Source organism: Ostrea edulis, chromosome 2 (genome assembly GCF_947568905.1).
Source record: "Ostrea edulis chromosome 2, xbOstEdul1.1, whole genome shotgun sequence".
NCBI lineage: Eukaryota > Metazoa > Mollusca > Bivalvia > Ostreida > Ostreidae > Ostrea > Ostrea edulis.
The window spans coordinates 31,278,685-31,297,481 of record NC_079165.1 but is presented as its reverse complement, the minus strand read 5'-3'; the positions used below and the strand labels follow the sequence as shown (position 1 = coordinate 31,297,481).

The 18,797-nt window shown below is 34.9% G+C and overlaps 1 protein-coding gene across 1 annotated transcript in view; it reads right to left on the bottom strand.

Moving 5' to 3' along the window:
* Nucleotides 1-10,411, bottom strand: part of LOC125678086 (neural cell adhesion molecule 1-like) — an 18,520-nt gene extending 8,109 nt beyond the window's left edge. Inside the window, exons 1-13 of the mRNA XM_048916205.2 lie at nucleotides 10,340-10,411; nucleotides 8,197-8,252; nucleotides 7,592-7,909; nucleotides 6,524-6,793; nucleotides 6,165-6,379; nucleotides 5,980-6,085; nucleotides 5,297-5,617; nucleotides 4,911-5,213; nucleotides 4,499-4,615; nucleotides 4,349-4,373; nucleotides 3,965-4,017; nucleotides 3,854-3,884; nucleotides 344-411 (exon numbers count right to left, since the gene is read on the bottom strand). Of these exons, the coding sequence (XP_048772162.1) occupies nucleotides 344-411; nucleotides 3,854-3,884; nucleotides 3,965-4,017; nucleotides 4,349-4,373; nucleotides 4,499-4,615; nucleotides 4,911-5,213; nucleotides 5,297-5,617; nucleotides 5,980-6,085; nucleotides 6,165-6,379; nucleotides 6,524-6,793; nucleotides 7,592-7,909; nucleotides 8,197-8,248 (1,879 nt within the window). The 5' untranslated portion in view covers nucleotides 8,249-8,252; nucleotides 10,340-10,411. The remainder of the gene's footprint in view (nucleotides 1-343; nucleotides 412-3,853; nucleotides 3,885-3,964; nucleotides 4,018-4,348; nucleotides 4,374-4,498; nucleotides 4,616-4,910; nucleotides 5,214-5,296; nucleotides 5,618-5,979; nucleotides 6,086-6,164; nucleotides 6,380-6,523; nucleotides 6,794-7,591; nucleotides 7,910-8,196; nucleotides 8,253-10,339) is intronic.
* Nucleotides 10,412-18,797: the final 8,386 nt, after the last annotated feature.

The window sequence follows — 18,797 nt, the reverse complement described above, 5'->3', positions numbered from 1 at the left end:
AGATTTATTTGGAGGTTTGCTGGTATGTGTTTTGTGTCTCAGAGAGAGAGAGAGAGAGAGAGAGAGAGAGAGATGCGGTTCTATCACCTTGCAGATTTTTAATTTTATTTCGACTCTATCGTTGCGATTAATAAAGTAAACAATATCTAAGTAACATACTACAACATGTAATTATTTATAACACGAAAACATTAATGAATTTTACCTACTATATTTATAAATTCTGGGGTATAAATGATCTCTAAGGCTGTTCAAGAGGAATATTCTATATTTGCTCAATTTAACAAGGCTAGACTGGGTGCATCACATGGAATGATAAAGGATCATGTTTCAAACTACTTACGTGATTGTGATTGCGGTGAAGTCAGGCATTGTGGCGTTAGGTAAGTGTCAGTGGAGAGGTGCATTGTTCTAGGAAGAGAAAGAAAGCACGTTAAGGTTCTTGTGGGTGATTGAAGTTCCTGTGGGTGTAGTTTTCATAACATACGGGATACATGAATGCACTCTATTAAAATTTTAATCATTATCCATACATATGGATTACATCTACAACGAACGACTAGTAAATCGCAAATATTCGAATCGAAATTTAATATTCTATCACAAGTTTAATATACCGGCATACACGTTAATACTACGCTGTAAACTTGTGCGGCATCCTGACGCGATGGAAAAGACAGGTTGGGTGTGGGAGCATTTCTCTTTTAATGAGAGCGCATTACGTGGTAACACTTCCATTTATTTTGATATAATTCAATTTTCCTTCCATTCATTGTTTTACCCCCATCTCTCACTATAGACCAATTTTGCGTAACAAATTTCTTCGTTTACAGAATAAATTCATACATCATTCTGAATACTGCAATAATTTGGTTCCAATGATAAGGCTAATGGTAATGGCAAATTACTAAAACTTTGGATTAGATTTTGTCTTTATAAGATATATTTTGGATTATTCATGAAAACGTGAAACAAGTTTCAGAAATATTTCCACACACCACATATTTAATTTCCCTTCAGATAATGATTACATAGATCAGCGTGTAAATTACTAGCATTATTTCGCAGTTGACAGTGAAGTATATTTGCAGCAATGAAATTGCTTTGCGATTTCTATAATTATAATATGTCCTGGGTTTTAAGCGATATAATTTTTGTATGGCTAATCTAAATGCTGATAATGCTGAAAGACTTCTAATTTCACTTCCATAGATCTATACAGCCGCAACAAATCTGATCAATCGTCTAAAAGGGGAACATCCCTCAGCCTCGTGTTCCGTAAAACCACTTTTAGTTTTGTTTGTTTACCAAGCTCCAGTCAGTTCAGTATATTCAGTTACGCTACCACTCCAATATTATTCACTGTACCGAGTTTTCAATGTCAATTCTCTAGGACTATTTTCCCCTACGAACAATGATAGTGCCACAATTTCCAAACTATTGCGGACTTTACATCGAAAGTAAAAATAGTATTACACCGTGCGGAGACAAAAATTACGGATATTTAATAAACTTTGAGAGATCGTCAACGCGTTTGACGGCATACATCGGATCACGCTGTGGAAAATAATAGAGGGATATGGAATAGCAAAAAAAGATAATTGGGCATTATAAAAGACATATAAGGGATTCTGATGCACAGTGAGACACGAGGGATAGGCATCAGAATGTTTCTGATAACATCAGGTTTGAGACAAGGGTGACTGAATGATGTGAAAAGTGACAGAGGAACCCTTTAGGATACCCTGGAAATTTACAGCGAGTCTGGGGGTTATATACTTTGTAGATGACACCAGTCTACTGAGCCACACGCAACAACAGATACAGGAACAGACCTGCAAGTTATAGGAAGACGGCAGAAAAATCGGTCTGAAAATTAATAAAAGGAAGACCAAGTTTATGAGAATGAACAGGAACACCGATGCAATCAGCATAAATAGAGAAGATATCGAGAAAGTGAAGACACTCTGTTACGAGTACCTTGGGAGCGTGGTGAACATCAATGGTGAGGTGAAGGAGGAAGTCAACAAATATCACAGCATTTTGAAAACTAGGCAACATCTAGAAATCATGGAATATCTCGAAATAGATGAAGATTAAGCTGTAAAAAAGCACTGTTAGGTCAGTGCTATTATATGTGGTGGATACATGGAGGACCATCAAGGAGATAACGAGAAGACTGATAGGGTTTGATGGAAGATGGTTAAACCAATGGAGAGACCTTGTAGCTGTCTTATATGCAGCCATATACGAAGAGGAATAAATAAACAAGCGATATTGATATTACATACATTGTACTATTACATTGAATTGTTGATATAAGCGAAATCGCTTTTTTGAGATGTGAAAAATGGTTTTATATGCTCATAACAACAAAAGTTAATAAATATATTTTGTTATAATAATGATAAAATTCGAATTGCGCCTTGTATAAAACAAATTACTCTTAAGACGCTTTACAAGGGTAAAAAGAAGAATGCAACAATAAAACACAGTTTAATGATAACAGAATGACAGTATGACATAAGATCTTATATCTGTAAAGTTATCAAAAGAAAACTCTTTGATTAGGATCGATAGCTAAAGGGTTTATGGGTTGTCTGTTGATTGAAACAATTACAATCACGGTTTATAAATGTTAGAATCTAAAAAGCTAATTTATAAAAATAAGTATTAACTTCCCATATGTATGTAGAAATATTCCATTATCACCTGCATATGGTGTTTATATCTCTCAACTGATTCGATATGCAAGAGCTTGTTCTGCGTATGATCAGTTTTTAAATCGAGGCAGGCTACTGACAAACAAGATCAAGGTGCAGGGCTTTCAACAGTCTTGTTTAATGTCTGCATTTCGCAAATTATATGGTCGTTATTATAATTTAGTTTGCTAATACAACTATCACAAGGTCAAATGCTGTCTGACGTGTTTCATACTGATTGTTAGACCATTCATAGCACACTTATTTTGACAACAGATAACTCCGTTTACCTGATCAAGATATTGGGGTCACGGCGGTTGTGATCGGTCGACAGGGGATGCTTACTCCTCCTAAGCACCTGATCCCACCTTCACCTTTCATGAAGGCGATTTTTTTAATTCAAGAGATGTAGACTTCTGGATGTCATCCCGAAGGCCATTCCAGAGATTTACTGCAGCCCCGTTGTGTTGGCGTTCTCCACATTTATTTGTTCTGATATTTGGCGCCACAAGTCGTGACTTCAATTGAGACCGTAATGTTAGACATGGCTTGTATTCATTTAAAAGACTTTTCGATGTATGACGACGCAGATCACAAGGATTCATAATCTAAATGCTAGATTATTGAAGGGGAAACATTAACCTACGATGCCATTGGTTATTATCATTGTTACTGTTTTGTTGTTGTTTTATTTGGGATTATTTTTTTTTTTTATTTCTTAACGAAACGTTTCCGGAAACGAAATTGGTTGTTGGCTTAAAGTTTCATCATCTAACATGACGGGCTACCGCAGGTCAGCCCGATCAGTATATTCCAGTATGCTATAACTGCAATATTAATACTTTGCTCCTTTCATTTGAGCTTGAAATAAGTATAAGTCCACTGGAAAGAATGGTCAGTTTAATATTAAATAATATGACTACATCGATGCATTTTTACACACGTACACATAGTGGAAAAAAAACCCTGGTAGTCGAGAAACAGTAACAAGTAACATTTTATCAAAATATTTTATGTAACGTCGACAAATATTCAATTAGAGATGAAATAGCAGTCCTGAATATTCGAACATATATTTTGGTAGCATTAATACGGATGGAATTTTGAAAAAAAATGAATTCTATTGAAACTCTCTCGATAAATCGTATTACCTTTCGCAGTTATTTTCTGAGGACTCTAAATCTGAAAATCAAGAAATAAATTACTTTAAATGATAAAATTATACACAATATTTTATATGATTGATTTGATTGAAATGTTACCATTGGTCAGTCTTTCCATCGAATAACTATTCCTTCCCAAAGGAACATTTTGTCTGTAAAAAGCAATTGATATATATCATGAAAGAATAGATGCAAATATGATATTTAGATGAAATATGAACTTTCATGGGTCGGATTGCTGTAGAGACTGTTGAATTGCCCAACGCTTCCTCATTCTTTGGTTTCTAGTATTCTTTACTCAAGTCTCAAAATTAACCCATTTATGATGATGAACTTTATTCCATACAATTTCTTTAAGTGCCTTTTGTTCATAACATTTTCTTTTTGCGTTAGCAAAATTGAAACAATCAATATACCTTCAAAACTGAAAGCAGAAATTAAAGCATGATCCTTTTTCGTGATTAAATTTTAAAAATATTTTACCTTTCTAGGAAGAAGAGATTTTTACCTGAATAAGAATAAACAAACCACCATTAGAGTATATTACCTGAAACAATGAATGTATTAGACTTAAAGAAATTTTATAACCTTTCTTCTGAATTAAGCAAAGTGAATACAACAACAATTGATTACTTTTCCGATGTTTTCTTCGATTCCAGGCAATCAGAATAAAGACAAGGATGCTCAGAAGTCCCACACAACCAACAACAATAGCGATCAAAGTCGTTTTCGATATCGGCATCTGATGGGCTGAAAGTTGTCATTAATATAAACTTATAGTAAGCTCACATGGAGAAGACGAATGACTTTTTAAGAATCAAAGTCAACCAGGTCGTAATCTTCTTATGTTCTTCATGATTTATAGATAGGTCTGATGTTTGCGAAAGTATTTCCGACGGTGTAAGAGAAAATAATCGCCCGATGTATTTAAACGTTTCTAATTTACATCCTATTTTTTCTGATGGTGTTTGATTGCATAAAGATTAATTTAGGGCTAGAACAAGAGATGTTTATTAAATGAACACAGATGCAAAATACAACATACCTTGCAAAGTTATAGATATAGGTTTGTCCATTTTTATTTTGAATGTGGAACTGCAGTTTCTACCCAGAGCATTTGTTGTACACAACAGAAGAATATTATCGGTGTTCAGTGTAAGATTAGTCAACCAATATTCGTATATTTTTGCATTTGATCCAGGAATTATATTGAGAATGTCGTCTCCAGTATAGTTCTTAAGAATAACTTCATACGTCATGTCTAAATCTGGACTGACAGCTTCCCACTCAAGGAAAGCGGAGGCCTCGTATTCTTTGAAATGGATATGGAAAGGTTTACTCGGAAAATCTACAAAAACAAACATATCATCATGAAGAAATATCCATAATAAATTTTGATTGTGAATATCTCCTCTTCGGATTTTTTTTTACCGTGTCCTTGAACCAAGAAGCTATGAGTTACTCTTCCCATGGAATTCTCTGCTATCAACTGGTAACGTGTGCTGAATCTGTGCTCTATCTTGCCAAAATCCATTTCCAAGATAGTTCCATTCATTTTGATTACTTCATCATGTATGTCTACAACCACTGGTCCTAAGGTTTCCGTTGTTTTGAACTGGGTAGTGATTTCTCCCAGCGAAGAGTTGATAAAACAATGTACCTCTGGATGGCCCATGCTTTTAAACTGTATTTTTAATGTTTGTCCAACTTGGCCATGGTACTCATTTTTTGATCGCAAGATCCTTGGAATAGCTAAAGTTTACAAAATAGAAATGCAATCATTTTAAAAATGATCATATATCACCTTTACAAAAGTCTCAAGCTCTTGTAACATTATACCATTAACTTCACTTATAACATTACCTTGTAACATTATATCATTAACTTCACTTGTAACATTATACCATTACCTTCACTTATAACATTACCTTGTAACATATCATTACCTTCACTTGTAACATTACCTTGTAACATATCATTAACTTCACTTATAACATTACCTTGTAACATTATATCATTAACTTCACTTATAACATTACCTTGTAACATTATATCATTAATTTCACTTATAACATTACCTTGTAACATATCATTAACTTCACTTATAACATTACCTTGCACGACCAGTTCAACTTCAGCCGTCTGTTTGACGTTCCCATATAAATTCGAAATCCCATTTCCCATTAAACACACGTAACGTCCCGCGTCATTATAGGATACCTGATTGAAAATATAATTTCAACTATTAATCATCGACCAACAAGACAGAACTAACTCTAGCATCGTGTAAATTACTCACCGATTTCAAGGTTAGAGTATATTTTTTGACAGTAGGAATAGTAAGAGGGGTGTTGGAAGCAAGTTCTCTTATCAACTGGTTGCCTATCCAGTGCTGCCAGTACAGGTCGCTGTAATTTCTGGGATACCCATCTACTAAAATCTCACAGCCAAGCGACACAGCTCTGGTTCCTTCATTGACGGTAGTAACATTACTTGCTTCAAGTGTAGGCGGATCTAAGAAATCCATTAAAATATAATATCGTATTCAAGCAATGAAACATGCATAAAGGAATGTCATTTTCTGAAACACAATTTGCAAGACACGTAAAATTGTTTGAAATATAGATCTATAATTTTAATTTTATATTTTTAACTTACAGTCAACGATCAAATATACTGTATTTGAGGCGGTGTAGGTTCCCTTAAAGGTAACATATACGTTACAGGTGTAATTTCCTGCAGCTGATCTGGAGACATTCTGTAAACTCAGAACCATTGGCTGGGTTTGAGCTGACCATTGCAGGACAATATTGTCGTGTTCCCAGGTAGTGTTGTATATCGGTGCACCAGTAAATGTACACGGAATGGAAATGTTGGAACCCTCTATGATGGTGTATGTATTTCGTTGTGTGAGTATGACAGGTTTATCTGCAGCAAAAACAGAATTTCATTTAACAACACCACTAATTCTGTCGCAGTACATAGCCACGTTCCGTTCCACTGAAAAATGAAATGCGCATTGATATGAAGATTTCCTTACACTCACACATTTATGATCATAAAAAAATTAAGCATGGTTGAATTGCACTCATACCGAATAGATGATGCTTATAATTCATAGCGTTGGAAGGATTTCAAAGAACTTGCTTACAAACAATACAACATTTGATCATCGTACAAAGCTGTTGACATTGCTGTTGGCTCATAACCATTATTACATAGCGGAATCATTACATTGTAGTTTTACGTTGTATACTAATGATATGCATTTATTATTTATTTGACGATTTCGACCACCCATTGAATGTTTTGTACGATATCATCAATAGCCGTAGGAAAATATATGCTTCAAAATGAAGGCAATGTGTGGCATGTGACTCTCTCTCTCTCTCTCTCTCTCTCTCTCTCTCTCTCAGTTTAGAATAAAAAATTTACACATGATTAAGTTTTCATTTTCAGTTCTCAATTAACTAAGGATATCGTGATAAAATAAAATAAAATCACATTGCACAATCATCAGCCAAATGTGACTTTCTACTCCAATATTTCAATTACAATCCTTTTATGAAATAATATAAATGTTACAATGAGTCAAATGAAAGCGTGTCACAATAATGATATAAAATAGTTCAGTACATTTTTAAACTACTGTCATATTTGTTATGTCATGTTAGCCGTAGCGTATTTATACACTGAACGATACATTCTCCTCTGATCCGTCCATACCTGCTTGTAAACTGACGGTGGTGTTACCGTGTTCCGTAACACTCGAGCTGCTAAAGGTACATCGCCATATTGTATTGTCTCGTGGCTTCATAATCCCATACGTTAGTGTGTTCCCATGACAAGCAATGCTGTAATCGGCCCGTTTATCATTTGGGATATAACACGGTCCGCCATTAAATATGGCGAATTTGAAGCCAGTTTCACCAGGAATGTTAAGGGTGGCAGACTCCCAAGATGGTGGAAATGTACAACTGAAGTACAGGGGCTTCCCATAAGTCACGTTAGCGATCGGTGAAGGCTGAACAAGGACTGTACACTCTACAATTTAATAATGGCGGTAAAAATTTCTTCTGTTGTAGGATCTTATGAAACTGAACTATTAAATTTTTATTAGGTTGTCCGTATTTTACCTAAGATATATATATATATATATATATATATATATATATATATATATATATATATCACAAAGTCGATTGAGGATACTTGACTAGAATATTTTTATATATGCAATTGCAGGATAAATAGCCAGCATTCCTTTTATGAAAGAGACATTAAGAAATATAAATATAGAAACCAGTGGCAGATACTGATATAACACTTACCAGTATCCCCCGGAATAAACAAAAGGAGGAAGATTCCAGAAATAATCATCATCTTCCTGAATAAACAAAAATAGAAAGGTCAATATTTCCTGCATTTAATCTAAATCTCCAAATGAATTTCGTATATTGAGATTGAAACGGGATTTCCAAGATCACATGAAATAACTGACCTAAACTTTATCAAATACCTTCTTTGCCCGAAACGCAACATTAAAGATTATGTGAAAATACCTATGTATTTTCAAGTAATTGAAATATAATTCTTTAAATGAAATTGAATGTAATAATGTTGTACACATTTCCAGACTGTTTACTCATTTGTCTGTTGTAAGTCCATTAAAGGTTTTTTCCCCTCAGATCGAGACGTTAGGTACACGTAATTGTGAATGAAGTGCCACAAATTCTGCTCAAGGTTGCAGTGGTGAGTGATCTATTTACTATAACCTCTTATTTGAAAAAAAAAACCAGCGACTCTCGTTTCTAAATGCTCAGCATTTGGCGAGAGAGCAGTGACTTACCCATTTACGTCATAGGTAGGATGCAACCAAGCTACGAGTGAAATTTGAACCTTTGACCCCCCGATCATGAAGGGGTTGTTCTATTAAACCTCAGAATTTCCCCGACCGATACAATCCCAGACTGAGTGTAAAATCGTAAGTGGATCATTATATACAACTTATCTAAATTTAAAGAAAAGGTCTACAAAACGAGCTACATGGAACTTCGTAAGCTAGTGAATTTGAAATTAATTGCAAATACTACACAACAAAAATTAGCATATATGGAAGTTAACTCGACATTTTGCACTCCGTTTTGAAAACCATAAGGTTATAAATATCAATGCAATATTTTTTTCTTGAAAATAGAGGGGGAAATTAATTAAAACGTAACTTAACCCTTCTGTATCGTGACATTTCACTTTAACATATCACAAACCCTAAAGCGTGCTACTAAATTAAAGGCGTTCCGAATCGCCCCCTACAAAGGGTGCAACGTTTCATGCAAACCGTTCAGCTTTCCATGCAATCTGTTCGTTTCGTTTTTGTTTTGTTCAATGCAAACCGTTTTGCTTTTGTTCAGTGCAAACCGTTTATGATTTGTTCTGTATAAACCGTTCATCGATTGTTCTGTGCATACTTTTTCGTGCAAGAAGTGTGTCATTTGAAAAATCGTAATATTTCTTAATTTTCAGTATTTCATTTCAATTTCTTTTAAAATATATTTCTCTGATCTTTTTTCTAATTCATGCGTTTATTGAAGATCTTATCCGTAGATTTAAACAAATATTATCATATAACGTTTGCAATTTTCATAAATATTCTTTTATTTAAAACAATAGAACATCTATCTGAGTCGTACGGGCATGTCTTCTTAGATACTCATATTATGCATCAAATCACAGCGAAATTTGGACTCTAGTGTATCTTATTTGGAAACAAAGCACTTTTTTATCATTCCGGGATAAAGCACAAAAATTCATATAAATTACTTGAGAGCTTGTGTCACTCTTTCGATGGCGAAATCATACTTTATAAGAGGTGTTTAACGAGCAATTAGATAAAATTTTAGTGTAATGAGCTACCTTAATGCGTTATGTGTTAAACGAGATGACAGGATTTTTTTAGGAAGGGGAATTTTTTTTCATGATATCGGTAAAATTATTTGCAAGATGCTAGTCATTTTTACAACCAATTACTTATTTTCAGCTATGCGAGTAATGGAATACCTTATGTTCTCACAGAAATTATACACTACAGCCGTTTCAGCATTACTGAACACTACCTAAGGAAGATAGGAAATCCATGCGTGTTTTATTTCTTAATGCTTTTACAAAATCTTTTTCGTAAGATTGTTGTTTACTTCATGCATTGCTGTAGTTCTAGTTGTCTATATGCGAAAATTAAAGCTATTTCGTGCATCACAAAACTTAATGCATTTTTGCGCGTTTTCATAGGGGACATCTTACTCGTAAATTTAATTCATTGCAACAGAATCGAACATGTAAAGTTCAATTTAAAAAAAAAATCCACTTTAAGTTGATGAAAAAAGAATAGTTAAGTTTGATATACAAAACATAATTATTGTTACTTATGATATGGAACAGTCGATATATAGGAAAGAGGAGTATAGATAAATTTCTTACCGGAACTTGAGCGTAGATAGATGCAACAACGAGACTATCCTTCAAGGAGCTGACTTCGTTTTTGAATCAATTATACAGGAAATACAGTTTAAACAGAAAAGGAATCTATAAACACAGGAAGAAGAATATTTCTAAGTTAATTCTAACCACGGATACTTTATAATGAAAAGCTGAAGATAACGAACAGTGATCAATGAAAGGCGAAGATAACGAACAGTGATCAATCTTATAACTCCTATAAGCAATACAAAATAGATAATTGGGCAAATACGGACCCCTGGCCACACCAGGGGTAGGATCAGGTGCCTAGGAGGAGTAAGCATCCCCTGTCGACCGGTTACACCCGTCGTGAGGCCTACATCCTGATCAAGTCAACGGAGTTATCCGTAGTCATAATCAGTGTGTCAAGAACGGCCTAACAATCGGTATAAAACGTGTCAGACAGCATTTGACCCAATGATAGGTTGTACTGACGAACTAGATCATTATAACGACCATAGAATTTCCGAAATGCTGACTTCAATCGAGACTGTTGAAACCCCTGTACCATCAATTTGTTTGTCAGTAGTTTGCCTCGATTTAAAAACTGACTATGCGCAGAACAAGCCCTTGCGTATCGAAACAATTGAGAGATATAAACACCATATGCAGGTGATAATGGAATATTGCTACATAAATATGGGAAGTTGACGATGGAGAAGCTAAAATCATCCCGTTTGACATACAGTTGAGTTGTCAGTTTGCCGTTAATGTCTACTTTCAATTAAATATCTAAGTATGAAGCAAAAGTGGGCGACTCTGTGGTGTCTTTTATTTCGAGCTCACAGGGAAATATCGAATAGACATATGAATGAAAGTTATTATTGTTAATAAACAAAACGTCGTCGATATATCTAAATGCCGAATTGAATGCCATAGCAAGAAATTGTTTTCTTCTCGCGTAGAAGTTTTTGAATAAATTCTGCTTCATATGAATATAGAAACAGGTCAGTTAACCAAGGAGCACAATTCGTGCCCATGGAAATTCGAACTGACTGTTGGAAAACCTGATCACCAAAGACCACGAATATATTGTCTATGAGGAACTTTAGCATATTTTTTATTTGAACTTCAGAGTACTTGTGCGTGGATTCAGAGTGGTGTTTAACAAAGTAAGTTTTTGGATGACTGATTACTAGATATCAATATTTCTTTTTTCCATTTTTGTTAATAAAGCAACTGTCTATGATGTCAAAACGTCTAGTCTTTAATTTATTGTGAGGAATGGTTGTATATAATGTTGAAAAGTCATAGGTTTTGATGTTATTGATTTGGGAAAAGTTTTGCGATTTCAAGTTTACTAAATGTTCTTTAGAATTTTTTTAGAATTCACATTTGATTAACACCACTTCTGGCATATGTAGTCGCACAGTAAGTTTGAAGTTTCTCCTTCATAGCTGTTAATATTTTCGTGAGGAGCAACGATAGGGGCTTGGTAGAGCACTTACTGGGTCCAGCAATGTATCTTTGTTTGTAAGGGTTTTTATGTAGTTTAGGAATCCAGTATAGGTATGGTAATTCATATTCATTCAACCCATTGACTGGGATATTAAATGTGTCTAAAACTGAAGCATAATTTTGAAGAATTTCATCTTTTAAAAGGCCAGTTGGAGTGTAAGTACGATTACCAAAAGTGGAATTAATGCCAAGTTCGTTTAAAATACAATTGTAATCAATCTCATAACTCCTATCAGGAATACAAAGTTAAGAGTTGGGCAAACGCGGATCCCATACCAGAGGTGGAATCAGGTGTCTAGGAGGAGTAAGCATCCCATGTTGACTGGTCACACCCACCGTGAGTCCTACATATGTATATCTTGATCAGACAAGCATTCTGAAAATATTGCATAAGCAATACATGTCCCATACCGGCGCCCCCATTAACTGACGACTGTACTTAATATTCGAGGAAATGTACATTTGATGTTGTTTGACCTTGAATTATGATCCGATATAACACTCGTATCTGTTAAATACTTATAAAGGACTTCAAAATTCTACTTATATCAACTGTTTGAAGGCCGATTTCGAATGTCCGCGACTGCAGGAATGCGGTAAATTGAGAACTGTCGACGCACCAGACTTCGCTCAGAGATTACACAAAAATACGTAGTTAACAGATTTGATATATATTTTCGTGATATGTTCCTCTAGTGATTAATGAGCTTGAAATGTCAAATTAATGAAGTATTTTTTTTTTTACAGAACACAATCCCGATCCCGATGAATAAAAAACGTAAAATATAGAAATTAATTTCTTTAAAACTTGTCCATCAAAGACTACGAAATTCGAAATTGATCTGTAGATTGCCACTTTGAAATAACACTACAAGTTTCAAATAAATCCACGCAAGCATAGCAAAAAAAGTCTGGAAAACCAATATGGGACAGACTGACAAATGGAGAAGAAAGCTACAGTCAACTTCGGTTTAATCCGTCAAAATCAGTGTGTAAAGAATGGTCTAACAATTGGTATGAAACGCGTCAGAAAGCATTTGACCCAATGACATGTTGTATTGGCAAACTCGAAGGACTATAGAATTTCCAAACTGCTTACTTTAAACGAGACTGTTGAAACCCTTGCACCATAAACTTGTTTGTCAGTAGCCTGTCTCGATTTAAAAACTGATCATGCGCAGAACAAACCCTTGCTTATCGAATCAGTTGAGAAGCATAAATACCATATACAGGTGATAATGGAATATTGGTACATAAATACACAGGCAATTGCATCGCTTGGGGGTCGAATTTACTATATAAAGAGTAAAGATATAGAACTCTAAATATAGGGTACCCAAGTTAGCCGATGTAAAAGCAATAAATTAATTAATATAAAATTCTACTCGTTATTTTAATTTATTCATACATAATCAATCTACATTACTACCATACGAAAGTTCATCCCGAAATTCCGTATACTTCCCAAGATATGCAGAAATGAACTCAGAAAAATGCCTATTATTTTTTGGTTGACTTTTAGCTGGGCCCTGACACTATACGACTACACAGAGTGTTTGAGCATTGCAACAAGCTATCAAATAGAATGTGCATCATAAAATATCATTTCTAACATGAATTTCTTACCCCAATTCATAAAATGAAGTCCGTAATAGCTCCAAGTGACTGAAAACTTAAAACCGTGTGTACTTTCATTTTATCAGTCATTTTCATCGGTGCCACTAACTACCCACTTTGACATCATTATTATCAATCGTCAAACACCTGTGATACTGTGATTTAGATAAAAATAGACATAATAAGACATTTGTATATTTATAAAGGCTTGTTATTAGCATAATTCATGTACTATAATGAATCAATATTGATCATTATTAGTATTTGAGTCTCTAAATCGTTATGGGTCCTTCCATCTCTTTTGGGTAATTAGTCATAACTACCGTTAATGGTTGGGATTTTGAAAGTACAGACGGTTTAAAAATTTTCAGTCACTTGGAGCTATTACGGACTTCATTTTATGAATTGGGGTTAGAAATTCATTTTAAAAATGATATTTATGCTGCACATTTTATTTGATATCTTGTTGCAATGCTCAAACACTCTGTGTAGTCGTATAGTGTCAGGGCCCAGCTAAAAGTCAACCAAAAAATATTACAGGCATTTTTCTGAGTTCATTTCTGCATATCTTGGGAAGTATACGGAATTTCGGGATGAACTTTGGTAGTAATGTAGATTGATTATGTATGAATAAATTAAAATACAAAGTAGAATTTTATATCAATTAATTTATTGTTTTTACATCGGCTAACTTGGGTACCCTATATTTAGAGTTCTATACCTTTACTCTTTATATAGTAAATTCGACCCCCAAGCGATGCAATTGCCTGTGCATAAATATAGAAAATTGATGATGGAGAAACTGAAGTCTTCCCGTTTGTCATCGAATTGATTTGTTAGTTTGCCGTTGACATCTATGTTCAATAATATATCTAAGTATGGAGCAGAAGTGGACGACTCTGTGGTGTCTTTTATGTCGATTTCACTGCGATATATATCGAATCGATATATACACTGTAAATGAAAATGATTATTGTAAATAATAATAATAATAATCATTGGTTTTATATAGCGCTTTTTCCAGCGTATGCTGCTCAAAGCGCTTTACAATAATCAATGTACATTATTACCCCGGCAGACCTTATATCAATCTAGAACTTTCTCAGCCTCCTAGGAAGCATACAGTGCAAGCTGCCATTACAAGCGCTAGAGCACTAACATTCTAACAATATCTTTCACTGTCTTTAGCCAGATACCCCTTTTACACTGGGGTGGAGTGAGGAAATTCATGTAAAGTGCCTTTCCCAAGAACACAACGTCAGCCCTGCCGCTGCCAGGACTCGAACCCACGACCTTTCGGTCGAGAGTCTGACGGCCTGACCACTCGGCCACCGACACCAAATAGATAAAACGTCGTCCATGTATCTAAATGTCGATTTGAAAACCACAGCAAGAGATTGTTTTCTTCTTATGTAGAAGCCTTCAAAAAAACTCTGCCTCGTACAAATATAAAACAGTTTAATCAATAAAGGAGTACAATTCCTACCCATGGGGATTCCAACAGAATTTTGGAAGACCTGATAACAAAGACTAGGAAGATATTGTAATGAGGTACTCAAGCATATCTTTAATACGAAGTAATATTTTGGATGACTGATGACAAGGTATGAATATTTCTTTTTCTCATTTTTATTGAAGAAACTAATTCAACATGATGCTTGTTAAGGTCCCGTTTAGAAATTTGAAAAAAGTTACTGCAAGTGGAGCGCATCTGGCAGATCATTCAAGAGTTCCGCTGCAACATGCTAAAAAAGGCGAGCTCCGTACGTCACTGTGCTCACGCGTGGGTTCACGAGTAACAACGACTGCTCAGAAGATAGTGTCCCTAAACTTCCACAAGCTCTTTCAGGTTTGATGGTGATATTTCCTGTAATTATTTTAAAAATTATCTTGTAGCGGACTCAAAAGTTAACAGGTAAATCATTGAAGAGATGTTAACGTTTCAGAAATGTGTTCATGCTTCCTAGATCTAATAACGATCCTTGCTGCTGTATTTGGGATCCTTTGGAGTCTCAGTATATTGGTCTCCGAAATTCCCTAGAGAAGCACATTCCCATAATCTAGTCTTGAAGTAACCAAAGCGATGATTAGGGTATGGTAGTTTTTATGTGTTTACAAACACGTAGACGATAAACATCGTTATTACGTCACGAGCGGAGCTACTCTTTATTATCTCAAATAAATGAATGTAATTTTACAAATAACTTCTCAAAATTCGAAAACTACAAGATGGATTTTTAAAAATGTTTATTTTACGAAGCGTTCAAGTATATAGATCTATCGAAGCCACTTTGTATCTCATCTATTCTTGACAGGGTATACAATACCTCATATTCCGGACTTGTCGTCCAGACTAATGCCCAGAATTTTCTCTGCAATAGGACATATAAATTTATTGTATATCGGACCGGTCGCGGTAGCTCAGTGGTAGAGCGTTCGCTTAGTAACTGGGTGTTCGTGAGTTTGAACCCTGCACGTGCCATGGCCGCATCAAACATAAGTATGATTGCTCTTTCGTCAAACAGCATTTAAAAGTGAGAATCATGGGTATTTCGGATATGACACTATAAATGGAGGACCCCTGTCCCGGCAGTCGTTGGTACGTTAAGGAACCCTTATTACAATGTACTACGGCCGTAAGGGTATAAATTTGTGATACTTTACTTACGACTGGTGACGTCTCAATATGAGTGAATAATTCTCAACAGGACGTAAAACAAACAAACAAACAGCAAGAACATTATGTATGTACACCCACTTCCGCCCCTACCCGGGATTGAACTCATTACCTGCGGAACCAAATCTCATAGTAGCGTGTGGCCAGCGCTCTAGATCGCTCGACCATCTAAAGCAAGTTTAAAAAATTGCTTTCGATGACGAAAGAGTCCTCGCTACACTGTCAGACAACGGTAAAATATCTTATGGTACTATAGTACCGGGTTACATCAATCCATATCTGTTTTACTCTGGTACAGTGGTCCTCAAGGAAATCCCCCGCGACTCCATTTTTATATATCCGTTTTTACGCTAGAGTATTAGAAAGGATATACTGTATATCAGGTGATTTCGTCATTAAAACCATATCTTATATCGATGTAAGGAAGAAGTATATTAAAAGATATTATCATCATACGTACATCTAATTATGGATTTCGTTGCTTATTTGTTCAATTCAGATTCTGCATTCTTAACTGAAATGTGTATTACAAATGAAAGGTGAAGATAATGAACAGTGATCAATCTCATAACTCCCATAAGCAAGGCAAAATAGAGAGTTGGGCAAACACGGACCCCTGGATATAGCAGAGGTGGGATCAGGTGTCTAGGAGGAGTAAACATCCCCTGTCGACCGGTCACACCCGCTGTGAGCCCTATATCTATTTTAAAAAATCGCTTTCCATCCATGCTAAGTATCTTTGTTTGTAGTGCCAATCTTGTCAGTCACTCCATTGATTCCCTCCTCAAGTAATTCACGGTATCATTATCATGCTAGAAACGTGCATTTATGAAAAGGACAAGTCTTTTCGATTTGATTTATGCATAGGGAAATCTAATATCGTACTTAAAATATCAAATACTCTCATTATTTCTAGAATGATTCTGACGATATTTCTAATCAATAAAGTTACTATGTAAATGTAAGATTTAATTTGCATTTTCCAAATTTATCCGGATTATTTTTCACATACTTTTTATATCCAATTTTGTCAGAATGTAAAATTTTAGAACTGAATATTCTTGCACGGGATTTTGCTTGCTATGGTGAATTCAAGCTGTTTGACCTTATATTCACAGATACATAGGAAAATAATCACGGTAATTATCTTTATAGTGATAGTATGAATACATTGTTAACTTATTTTATTATACTTTCATGTAAAATACTCGAACCTGATTGGTCGAGAAGCATTTGAAAAAACATATTGTTACCCTCTGAGAACAAAAAACACGCGCCCCAGGGTGATAGTATCTAGCAACGGGTAACAGTACTTGACAACGGGTGATATTATAAAAAATTATCACATGCGTCAAATTTATGCGCGTACTGTTCGCCGTAGATTGCTAGACGACGTCATTTGAGCGTTTGTAATAAACGCGAGTACCCGCATCGAAATACGAAATATCGCACGACAGTGATTGATCAAATGTCAACAGACGTAAGTTTTTCTGCTTTCCAGTTTACATAACATTCAGTATAATAAAACAAATATTGCATGTATTTGAGGGTAACATTGAAATTTTCACCCCTCGAGAAACCATTGTCAACCTCGGCTACGCCTTGGTTGACAATGGTTTTCTCGGGGTGAAAATTTTCAATGTTACCCTCAAATACATGCAATATTTATATAATGTTTTGACATATCGTATTTTCATTGTAAACAAGGTTAATCATAATCTCGAGTAGGTCTATGAGATGTAAACAATCGTTCACATAGTCATGTCAGATATATTTATTTGCTTAAATTATTCAGCAGTGTCAGTATTACTAGTTATTATATTAAGTATTTTATAGTGTAGTACAACATTTCAGTAATAGATATAATGCACAGCATACTTGTAAGTTTGTTTATTTATTCTTCATTGTAGTCAAACTTTTCCCTTGTAACCTATGTGGTGAAAATAAAGATGAAAACGGGAAAAGAATAGACAATTATTTATGAGTGTGATAAGGAAAACAGTCTCATTCACTATAGTAAATGTACATCAAAAAGTATTTTCAAACGGAATTTTCGGTAAAATAGACTTGATTGACTTGATCGGCAAACATGTTACCTTACACATACTGCTTGACATATTTTAACTCTTTCAAAAAACATTTTTTATTAAATGCAGTGAAAATCTGTCGATGATTTCCATTATTTCGTGTTTTGCACAGACAGTCAAAAATTGACAATGTGTTTTCCCCTAAATAATATTGGAATTTAGATTGCTCCGAAAAGAAACATTTCAATCTTCAGGAGAATTAAATGTACACAGTATGCTGACAATGTATACTGCCGTTTTGGAGAAGTCCATTTCCCCTGTTAATCAGACAATGGAATGTAATAGTGGCCACTCTGACACGTAACTAAATTTCTGCTGGACCATTAGAGAAACGTTGTATTAAGTATGTTGAATTGGTATATAGCCAGTCTGGAAATGTTGATTTTGTCTCAGTCAAAAGACATGGTGGTCATATTGGAATTTCAATCGTTCCAAAAACTATCAACACTTGTATAAAGTATACATGTATCTGGCGGATGAGTATGTATCCACTCCGAAAAAAGATTAAAACACCACAACACCAACAGATAGCTGACGCTAAAGAGGACAAAAGCGGTATCTTTAAAAATGATACAAATAA